Below are 11,679 nucleotides of genomic sequence, written 5' to 3'. Positions count from 1 at the left end.
TTTCATTACAATTATATGCATTTTAATACGCTTTATACAAGCCCCAAACGCACCCGTTGTATCACAGGCGCGCTGTACACTTAGAAGGGCCCCACATCGGACAGCTGAAGGACGCTGCACTCCTGCATCTCCTTCAGGGCTGCCGTCACCATCGCGGTCAGCCGGGACAGCGAGCTCCTCCCCTCGTGCCGAGGGCTGCGCTCTGTGTGGACGGCGATCCCGAGAGCGCAGCGCCGAGGGGCAGCGGGCGAAAAACGCCGAGCGACTGCAGAAAGCCAGACCCGCCTCACCGACCGGCCGCCCCGGCGAGGGCGGGGGGTAGGCGGGAAGCCTTTCAGGCTGCGGGCGGAGCCGGCCTGCCCCCGCCCCATCCCTCCCGAGGCCGTCGGCAGCGGCGGGGAAGCGGCGGCGCTGCGTTCCTGCGAGCTCCCCGGTGAGTGCGGCGCTCGGTGGGGCCGCCGTGCCCGCCCGTCGCCCTCCCGCTTAGCCGGGGGGGCGCCACGAGCCGCCCGCCCTTCCTCCGTGCGGCGCCGGGCTCTGCTGGTTGCGCTCGGTGGCGGCGCGGATCCGCCCTGGCGGCCGGCGGACGCGGAGCGGCCATCCTGCGGCCCAGGCCGCGCTGAGGGCGGCACGCCGCTGCGGCGCGGCCCTTAACGGCGGCGGGGGTTCGGCCTCGTCTGCTGGCTGGGAGGAGAGGCGGCCGGGGGAAGGCTGCACTCAGGCTGCCTACGGGCGGAGCTGCCCGCGCTCGGCAGCGGGAACGGGGCTGCGGGCGGATCCGCTCCGGCTTTTGGGTTCCGTGTGTCCGCGGTGCTGCTGCCATTGTTCAGTCTGGCTCGTTACCGGTAGTAGAGGAAGACCACCCTAGGGACAAATATTAACACTGGGATGTTTATTTTGTAATGCTTGGCTTGAAAGCAATTGTGCTTGGTCAGAATGTCCTAATAGACTTCTGGGGATTGTTGGTTCTTCAAAGGGCAGAGGGAGAATTTAATGCACACACAGTAGGAAGTGCGGCTGACTCTTATGCCCTCTGGGTTTTTGATGTGTATGAGGAGTTACTCGAAAACTTGTCAGTATTTTATCCTGGGCTTTGTAAGACAGACAGGATTCTCGTTGTAGAGCTTTTCAGTGTGTGGAGGAGTTTGGACGCTCTCTTACAGAGGATGCAGAACTAAAGGCTTGAGGTCTTTCGAACTTCATTTCGAGTCATACGACGTTTTAATTGGACCCCTGCCTCCCTCTGGTTCCTTTGAATTGAGTGTCAGCCATGAATGATGCACCCCCACTTTGATATTTCCAATAAAGTGTTTCTGGTAATTATGCAAGAGCTTATGCAATAATAGCAGAAAACCTGGAATGGAAGAAATATTATTGATATTTAAGTAGTAAATACAGTGGGAAATTTATTTTGCTAGTGTTCTTTAACACATATTCTCACTGTGAGATTTTAATGTGTAAAACTGGAAATTTTCTCCGTGACACAGTTATGATGCGTCAAATTTCTGAAAGGCTTAGAATTGAAGAGTGATCTGTTTCCCTCAGAGGAACAGTGAGAAGGTAAAGATGAGGCTTTTTCTCCAGGTTCCCCTGTTTGCGTGAATAGAAGATAAGAATTTTTCATGGTTATTGCCTTCAGTGTTGCCTGTGGAGTGGCTACTGCTGTAGGTAGGAACATTTCCTCCAGATATTTGGGACGCTGTCATAGGCATCAGGACATAGAATAATTTTAGGGCAAGGACTCCAGGAACTTGCAAAATACTCTCTACTTTTTTTTTTTTTTTTTTTTTTTTTTTTTTCTTTTTTCTTTCTGGTCTTTTTGTGGAAAACTCTGGAAAAGCTGATTAGAAATGTTTTGTTGAAACTTCAGTTGGTTCCTCAGGGATTGTGGCTAGTAAGCGCTTGTAATGGCTGGCTGGAATTGATGAAATGCTATCAGATACTCAGTTGCTCTGCTTGCAAACTGAAACCAGAGGGTTTAAAAGTTGGATTTGTCTGCATGAATGGTCAAATAGTTGCTGAAATTCTAAGTTGGAGATGTATTAATGAGAAATCTCTTGCTATACTTCCAGAGTGCAATTTGCCGTGACCTGAAAAATTAGGACTTCTTCCTGATGGTGCCAGATTTGTTTCACAACATTAATAATTCTTTCTTCAGTTCTTCATCCTTCCACCTACGCATTTGTGATTGTTCTGAAGCAGTGGCAGTTCACACAGAGGGGCTCCAATGGGTGCAGGACCAGAACTTCACAGAACTCAAATGGTGGTTCTGTAATGAGGAGAGGGCTAATTGACAGTATCCCCAATTTGTTTTCCTTCCTCATGCTCTTTTGCTGCCGTCTTGCCAACCTTCACGTGAGGCTTTCGAAACAAAACCAGTAGCAGAATGTTTTTTTAGTCCCCCATAACGAAATGTCTTTTTTAATTCCCCCGTTCTGAAACTGAATTTCAGGCTAAACTTTTCCAGGTTCTTACTGAGATCTGTGTTTCCAGCTCTCTTGCAGTGCTCCCATGTTCACTTATTGTTGGGAACATGCTTCTGCATGTGCCCCTGGATATATGTATATTTTTTGTCCTAACACTGAAAGCTAATTCTTTGTTAAAACTAGTCCATGCTGCATTTTTATTAATGAGTAGTCTAGGACTGCCAAGATGGGGGAAGTGAGTAGCAAGTTTGTACAGTAGTAGGAAAAAGGTTAAAGTTGTTCTTTAAGGGGAAAAAAAATATTGAAAGCTTCAATTTTCAGTGTGCTATAACCTCAGGTAAGCTTTCCTTTATTCTTAAGTGTAATGTTGCTTGTTTTTCTGCAGGAAAAAAAAAAGTCTGGTTTTAACTAGGGCACTCACTGATGAGTCTGCTGACACAGCATTCCCTTAACACTCTTGCCTGCTTAATTAGGATCTGGATTTTGTTAAGTACATGGTTAGATTGTGTTCTGGAGGCTGTTTGAAGATACTGGATAATGTGTACTCACCTGGATCATCAAAAACTGCTGAGATGTGTGCACGGGAAGTGTTTCAATGATCCCTCGAGCAAAAAGCGTGCTTTGTTAGGTGAGGGAGGAGAAGGTCGCTTTCCAGAGGGATGACTTGAGGGAGTTTACTGTCTTGAAACTGGACATATCTGAACTTCCAGCCTGCTTGGAGCTGGAGTTTCTGTAAAAAGGTGAAGGCTTGATTTCACAAACACGGTCTCTACACGGTACTACAGCACTGCTAACGAAGTGAAATCCTCAGAGTGTTTATGATAGCCAGTGAAATATATCATTTATACGAACACATGCTTCATTGTGCTCTGAAAACGTGTGCGCTTTCATGTTGCAGTCAAAGTTTTAGATATTAGGAGGAAGCAATAAAGTCAGCAGTTCAGGGTCTCACTTGCATTCCAGGACAAAGTTCCTTTTGAGCTTTGAGTTGAAATGGGCTCCCTGAAATGTTGTGCGGAGTGTTTTAAATAAACTCCATTACAGATTGCTGTGTTTTCTTCCAATGCACAATAATGCCATGGTTTATACCAGTGGAATAGTTCCTCAGCTGTCATAAAGTTAGTGCACTTCTCTTTAAGGATCTGTGTAGCTATGGGCTTCACTGTGCAATGGAGAAACATATTCTTTCTGAAGGCTCTAATAGTACTCAAGTGTCACTGCTGGTAGTTCACAGCAGGGCAGCACTGCATGGTTCTTATACAGTGGCCTTATCCGTCACAGGTAGAGCAAGTATTAAACAGTAAGAGCTTTTTTAATCAGAACAAGAAACCTGTGTGTTTATTGCAGCTGTAGTTGTACTCATCTGTTCTGTGTGCTTACAGAACTACAGATGTAATTATAATAGCTAGATACAGTACAAAACAAGACTCTGCTTGTTCTACTGGTGGTGTTGAACTTTATCCAAATGCTGGGCTATTTCTTTTTTTGTTTCGTTTTGTTTTCGTTTTTTTGTTTTGTTTTTGCTGTTCTTTTTTTTTTTTTAATAGATGCCAGGATAACAAAAACATTTTTCTTAAGCAACTTGAATTTTTCAGCTGATTCTTTTCTATCACACAACTATCTGTGTTCCCCCTTCACTCCTCAAACTGACATGAATTGTGAATGGATTTACTTACCAGAGTGTTACTACTGCAGATCCCTGACTCATGCTGAAGAAGCTGTCCTTGATATCAAGCATGGAGACTTCTGCCAACATGCTTAAAACGTTCTTTCAAGCAGGATAGGTACATACAGAACGTGTTGCAATTCCAACATGACTGAAGTTTCTTGCCTACTTGACCTGCTAAGGGATCACAGAACCACAAGGTGGTGTGGGATTAAGAGACCTTGAAGATCATCCAGTTCTAACACGGGCAAGAATGCTTTCCTTGCTCTTCCACTTTCCAAATCTTGATTCATGGGTAAGAAATCTGTAACTTAGGTAAACTGAAAATTGAGTTGTCAATGCCTTCAATTAGGGCCATTGGTGAGCAGAATGTGAAACCATACGTAGAGCTGTGTAAATTGCAGACGCTTACTTTCTGTTAAGGAGGAGAGCAGTAAACCTAGGTTTAAGAAGTGCTCTTCAGCCATGCGTGATTCTTACTAATGTCACAAGTGGCATGCTCAGTATTGTCCTGATGGATTTACAACTCAGTAATATGCTGTTCTGTAGCAGCTCCTCTCAGATTTTTACATCCACATATGCACACAAATGTCAACCAGTTGAGTAGGCAAAACTAAGGTAAATAACTGGTGCTGTTGGAGGGGGAACAGTCATCGCAGTGTTGGTACAGATGTGATCAGGTTGAGCATGGGTGGTATGTGCTGCTGCAGCTGTGAGTGATCCATATGTCTTCTGCCTTTTCCCCAGAGCAGTCCTGCCAACTAACCTCTCCTTTCCCCAGTTTTCAGTTGGAAGTTTCTTCATGGATTCCCGTAATCCTTGCAGGTCTAAGTCTTCCACCATTACATTTGGTGGATTTAACCACTCTCGTGTCCTATAAGGTGCTCATTTTAAACTGCCCAATTGGTGATTCTATGCTAACTCATTCCTCCCACTGGTAACAGTCAATTTACAAGCTGCCAAGGGAAAATAACTTCTACTAATTGATGTCTACGTTAGTCAGTCAAACCATTAGGTGTTTAGTTTTATGAGCTGAGGTTTAAAATCTTAGAATCCTGAGATGGCATAGCTCCAAAAGGAGCTTAGATCATGTAGTTCCAACGCCCTTCTGTCAGCAGGGTTGCCAACCACCAGATCAGGCTGCCCAGGGTCCCATCCAGCCTTGCTTTGAACATCTCCAGGTTTGGGGCATACACAGCTTCTGTGATCAACCTGTTCCGGACCTCACCACCCTCTGGATGAAGAATTTCCTCCTAATATCTAATCAGAATCTCCCCTCCTTCAGTTTAAAACTGTTCTACCTTGTCCAATCACTGTCAGACCACGTGAAAATTTGTTCTCCCTCCAGGTTATAAGATGTACTGGAAGGCCACAGCAAGGTCTTGTCAAAGCCTTCTCCAGGCAGAACAAACACAGCTCCTTCAACCTTTCTTAGATGACAGGTGCTCTATCCTTCCTGTTATGTTTGTGGCCCTCCTCTGGACCTATTCCAAGAAATCCATGCCTTTTCTTGTGTTGCTGGTCCTGGGTTTGGATACTTTACTCCAGGTAAGGCCTCACAAGGGCAGAGCAGAGACAGTCACCTTCCTTGCTCTTTTGGACACTCTTGTTTTGATGCAGCCCATGATACAGTGGGCCTTTTGGGCTACAAGCGTGAACTGTTGGCTCTTTTAAAGCTTTTCATAGAATCACAGAAACACCAAGGTTGGAAAAGACCTACAAGCTCATCCAGTCCGACCATAAAATTCTTCCATCACAACCCCCAGGTCATTTTTCCCAGGGTTACTGTCTGTGAGTTCTTCTCCTGACTTATACACATACTTGGGATTGCCCAGACCCAAGTGCAACACCTATCATGTTGCATTATTGGATCTCAGTAAGATCCTGTGGATCCAACCATGTCTAGGTCCCTTTGGATGGCATTCCTTCAATCTGTTTTGTCGAATGCAGCACTCATCTTGATGTCATCAGAAAACTTGCTGAGGATACACTTGATCCCACTGTCTGTACCATTGATTAAGAAGTTGAACTGGGACACCACTCATCACCTGTATCTACCTGGACATAGAGCCATCGACCACAACCCTCTGGCAGCAAGTATCCAACCAATTCTTTACCCATTGAATAACTATCCAAGTCTCTAATTTAGAGATAAGAATGTGGTGTGGGATGGTATTGAAGGCTTTGCACAAGTCTGGACAGATGACATCAGTTGCTCTTCCTTTGTCCACTGATGCTGTGGCTCCGTCATTGGAGGCCTCCAGGTAGATGAGACTCAATCTGACCTCGGTGAAGCCATGCTGGTTGTCTCAGATCACATCCCTGTGTTGCCTTATTGTAGTTTCCAGGAGAATGTTTTCCATGATTTTCCCAAGCACAGTGGTGAGGCTTACCAGCCTGTAGTTCCCCAGGCCTTCCTTTCTCTCTTAAAACTGCAAGGGACTTTTTCCTGTTTCCAGTCACTGGGAACTTCACCTGACATGCATGACTTTTTGAATTTGATGGAGAGTTTTTTGGCAATCACATTGGCTTGCTGGCCAAAATTATTGGCCATACAGTGCAATAACTGAGATATCAAAGATGAAATAAAAGAGGCAGTGGTTTGTTGTGGCTTTACCCAGCAGGCAGCCGAACACCAGCAAACTGTTCTCTCACTTCCTTGCACTGGGATGGGAGAGAAAATCGAGGGGACAATAACTCTTTGGCTGAGATAAAGGCAATTTGATAAAACAGAAAAGGAAGGGAAAGTAATAGTAATAATAGCTATATACTTATAGAAGAAGTAATGCACAATGCAAGTTCTCACCACCTACTGACCAATGCCCGCTCAGTCCTGCAAAATGGCTGCCTGTTCAGCCAATTCCCCACATTTTTTTATGGTTCATCATCAATTTATATGGTGTGGAACGTGCCTTTGACCTCTTTGGATCAGCTGGACTGATTCTGTTGTCCTCCCAGCTCCTTATGCAGCCCCAGCTCCTCGCTGGCAAGGCAGCATGAGAAACAGAAAAGGTTCATTCAGTGCGAGAACCACTCAGCAACAACTAAAACACCAGTGTGGTATCAGTGTTGTTTTTCTCCTAAATCCAAAGCACAGCATCATACCAACCACTGTGAAGAAAAGTAACCCTAGTCCTGCTGAAACCAGGACAGTGTATTGCTGAGATGGTCATCCAGTGCTGTGGTCTACCACAGAGATCTGCATATACATCACGGCCCATTCTCCTGCTAGTCTGTTGTTGCAAGGACATGTCTGATCTATCATGGTGAATAGAGTTTACTGATCGACTCAATAGAGATAGAAGGAGGGTGATGTACACATATTTTGCTAGTGTGGATGCTTTGGTAGAGCGTCACGATAAAAAGTTTTGTTGCTGGAGAGATATGAACCCTCCTATATCATTTCCAATGGTTGTTTAAGGAGCAGCTGTTCTAGCTACGAGTTCATTCTCTGCTTGGAAGGGCAAGTGTTACATGCATGAAAAACAGCTTCCTTGTTTTATATTTGGAAAGTTATGGCCTAGTCCAAATAAATGTTCCCCTCTTGGTATTCATGGTTTCCATGCCTATGCTGAGAATCTTTCTGCACTTTTGCTTCTGTGAGGGAGAGAGTTCTAGAGCTGGGATACAAGAAAGACTGAAAATACTTCTTGTGAGGAGCTGATGTGCAGTCTGTGTGAAAATTCAAAATACACTCCAATGGGATGTGAAGGTGAGTGACAGAGTGCTGAGCAACTGCATTGGCATAGCACTCTGAATGGGTAACTATTAATAGTGAAGGAGTTGAGATTTAAAGATGTTCAGCGTTAATATAAACAAGACCAGTGTTTGCCAATCTGTGTTGGTTGGCACAGGAAACAGTGAAGTAAAATTGTAGTTCATCTTGTTCACTTTATAGAAATCATACAACCTTTGAAAAGGCTAAAGGAATGAGGATTTGTGTCCTGGCAGATGATATTTGAAAGGGACTGTACAAAGGAAGGAATGTTGCTGCTTTAGTAGATTACGATTGAAGAAAGTGAAATTTACCATACTGCAAACAGGCAGATTTGTACAGGTAATGCTTAAAAGCTAAACATCCTTATTCCAGATTCAGCTTCAAGTATGTAGTCACAAAGGCATGGATTTTGTGAGACAGAAGGAAGCTTTTTGAAGACCTAGCAGTATTTACGCAAGTCATTGGGTTTGTGGTGGTCTTCTCTATCATGGTGCTTTCTGTTAACTTCTGTCTTTTTTCTCTACTCCAAAACTTCTCTTGCTAGTTTTCTCTTTTTCTCTGTGTTTGCCTGAAATTATTTTTGCTACAACTTTCACGGAAAATCTGCCCCCCAGTCTTAACATGCTCGTGCTCTGAAATCTGTTTCTGTAAAGTCATCTGTTTTCTTTGCTTTCTGATCCACTGTACATTTATGTAGCCTTAAAGATGCTAAATCGAGTTTAAAATAGTTTTCTTTTGCTCTGCAAAGCAGGCTGAAGGGAAACTTAATTTGCTTCCCTTCTGACCCATTTTCTCAGATGTGAAGCCACTGAAATCATAGGAGAGCATCCAGAATTGTATAGAGGTGAGGGAATGGGTGTCTAGAGTCGGGCTAGTCAGAGACCTGAGTGTAGGCAGCAGTGAATGCTGTCCTCCGGAGCCAGGAGGAGTGTGGCTTGTGTGGGTGACTTGTGGCTCTTAGCATGAGAAAGCTCTTCATTTGCACTTCTGCCTTCCCAAGGGTGTGCATGCAGATCCCCATTTCAGAAGTGACCTCTGTGCAAACAGTGTGGCGGCCATCAGGCAGCAGATCCAGCGCTTTCTTCAGTCTGCATGTTCAGCTGTTGCTGTGACCGTGCGTTGTGACCCCTGCATACTGAGCCAGTGTTTGGCAGGCAGAGCTGGCTAACCTCACTGCGTATTTACATGAAATGAATAAATACTCTGTGTTGCAATCTCGAGTTAATCAGTATCCACTGCAGCGATTACTTCAGACAGTCTGGTGGCCTTCTGTGATGGAATGAGTGGACAAAGGACGTCACCTACTTGGACTTGCGCAAAGCCTTCAGTATGGGCACACACCACATTCTTATCCCTAAGTTGGAGGGATATGCATTTCATGGGTGAGCTGTTTGATGGAGCAGGAATTGGTTGGATAGTCGCAGGCAGAGGACTGTGGTCAATGGCTGTATGTCCAGGTGGATGTTGGTGATGAGTGGAGTCCCCCAGCATTCTGTCTTGGTCCCAGTGGTTTTCAATATCTTCATCAGAGGCCTAGGTAATGTGATGGAGTACCACATCAGCAAGTTGCTTATGACAGAACCTATGAAGAAAGGTTGAGGGAGCTGGGCTTTTTCTTCCTGGAGAAGGCTTTGGAGAGACCTTGCTGTGGCCTTCCAGTGTTAAAGGGAGCTTGTAGGCAGGAAAGAGACTGATTCTTTTACACGGTCTGATAGTGATAGCACAAGAGGGAATCATAAACTGAGAAAGGACGTTTAGAATTAGGTGTTAGGAGGAAACTCTTTGCTCAGAGGGTGGTGAGACCCTGGCACAGTTGCCCAGAGAAGCTGTGGTGCCCCGTCCCTGAAGGCATTCAAAACCAGAATGGATGGGCCCTGGGCAGCTTGATCTAGTGGGTGGCAGCCCTTCCCACAGGAGGTGTTGGAACTACTTGATCTTTAAGGTCCCTTCCAAGTCAAGCTGTTCTAGGATTCATTCTGTGATTGTATGATTTCTTTTTTAGTGGATTTAACCTATGGAGTATTGCTTCCTCACAACTTTTAGGCAGGTCAGCAACTCGAGTGCAGTGCTTTGGCCATTTTGTTTATAGTTTATTTGGAAATAATAGTAGACTGTTTGTGGATTTGTGCCGTGAAATTTGCAGCAATGTTGTTAAGAATTTCGTATTTATTCTCTATACTTCAATTCTTGCTGGGGGCTCCGTGGAGCTTACGAGGTTGTAAGGTTTGTTTGTGTCACTTTGACCAGGTAAGATAAGAGAACATGCACACGAGCCTTGGCGACCTCACAGTTTGGCACCTTTGTTCAGCTAACTGATGATGGCAAAGAAATGGTAGCAAGTCAGTAATGTGTGATTGAATTGCCTCTGTGGGTTGCCAAGACATTGGCTTAAATGAGAAATGTTCCTAGTTCAGTTTGTACTTAGATAAAAGTGTGTCAGCTGAGTACGGTGGAGTCATATGGTCATACTGAAGTAATGATCTTCTGCTTTATCTGTCAGGCTTTTCCATGAAATGAAATGAGTATTCTATAAAATAAAATTCTCGTCTTGGAAGGCAGAAAATAAAACTCATTAGGATCATAGCATGCAATCAGGGAAAGGAAGAAGTTCGTTTCAATCGTGCTCAGTCCAAGAAGCATTGAGGTTGCTTTAGAAGGGGAATACCTGTGTGAGTCATGGTTACCAAAGAAGAGGACGACCAAAATTTGGTGAGATTGTGTGAGGGAGTGGTATCTGCAAAGCTGGGAAAAGGAATCTCAGCAAATGACTTGTAGTTGGGAATGTGAGAGGTGAGATGTCAGTAGCAGCTGGAATTTTAGGGCAATACAGTGCAGAAAGTAAGTGGTCTTTGGTCTTGTGCAAGGACAAAAAAAAAAATATTGCAAAGAAATCAAGGTAAGTTGTCAGTGAATGCTACAGAGTAAGCTTTTGTTTTTCTTTTTTTTTTTTTTTTTTTTTTTTTTTCCCTGAAAGAGGGAAGCTTCTGTGAATTTCCAAGCACAGATTTGTAGTCTTTAGTAAGCGGTGCCTCATTTTAACTTCAGTTGTTTTGATGGTCGCAATCTGTTAATTTTCTTACCTTTCTAATTTGCTTCTAATTAACTTGTTTAGAAGTTTCCCTTGTTTTGTGTGGCAGAATACAGGGCGTTTTCCTTTCTTGTATTTCTTATCTCAATACTTTATTCCTCAGACCTTCAGTTTTCCCTCTCTCTCCATCTGTGTCACCCCTAACTGTTTTTAACTTGAAAATTTGTGAGATGTGATTTGTGCTGGAGTGCTTTAAGAATCCTACACAAGAGATGGAACACCTCTTGCAAGGACAGGCTGAGAGCCTGGAGGAGACAGGGATCTGCGGGGAGACTGAGTGACCGCTCAGTATCTGTGGAGGGGCTGCAAGAAGGAAGGGGGCAGACTCTTCAGCAGGGTCTGCTGTGGCAGGACAAGGGGAAATGATTTCAAACTAAAGGATGGGAAATTGACATTGGATATAAGGAAAAAGTTTGTTATGATAAGAGTGGTGAAGCACTGGAACTGGTTGCCCAGAGATCTAATGACTGCTCCATCCCTGGAGGCACTCAGGGTCAGGCTGGACCAGGCGCTGATGGAGCTGTAGGCGTCCATGCTCATCCAGAGGAGTTGGACTAGATGGCCTTTAAAGGACCCTTTCAACTCAAATGATTCCGTAATTCTCCGTGTATTTGTATTTCCTGAAGAGTCAATGAGGTCCGATGGGTGAAATAAACTAATTCAGCCTTTGGCCTGACGTTAACACAAATCAGTAACACAACACATTACTACTGACAAGTCTTGGTCTTCGTGCAGCCATTTGCACCAGCCTGTCAAGGAAGCTTGTCAAAGTGGTGCATTT

At 44.6% G+C, this 11,679-nt stretch overlaps 1 protein-coding gene across 2 annotated transcripts in view; it reads left to right on the top strand.

Moving 5' to 3' along the window:
- Positions 1-332: 332 nt before the first annotated feature.
- The window catches only part of ACO1 (aconitase 1), a 40,830-nt gene continuing 29,483 nt past the window's right edge, over positions 333-11,679 (top strand). Inside the window, exon 1 of one of the 2 annotated variants that reach the window (XM_042829382.1) lies at positions 333-433. Coding sequence is in view for 1 of the 2 variants with exons in the window: in XM_042829381.1 (XP_042685315.1) it covers positions 10,487-10,519 (33 nt within the window). In the remaining variant the exon portion in view is untranslated. Of the gene's footprint in view, positions 434-10,365; positions 10,520-11,679 lie in introns of those variants that run through there. The other variant, XM_042829381.1, reaches the window with a different exon arrangement.

The sequence above is a fragment of the Centrocercus urophasianus genome, unplaced genomic scaffold (genome assembly GCF_019232065.1).
Source record: "Centrocercus urophasianus isolate 14NV4802_14NV808 unplaced genomic scaffold, USGS_Curo_1.0 seq_31, whole genome shotgun sequence".
NCBI classification, from domain to species: Eukaryota; Metazoa; Chordata; class Aves; order Galliformes; family Phasianidae; genus Centrocercus; species Centrocercus urophasianus.
This window is presented reverse-complemented; position numbering and strand designations above follow the sequence as displayed.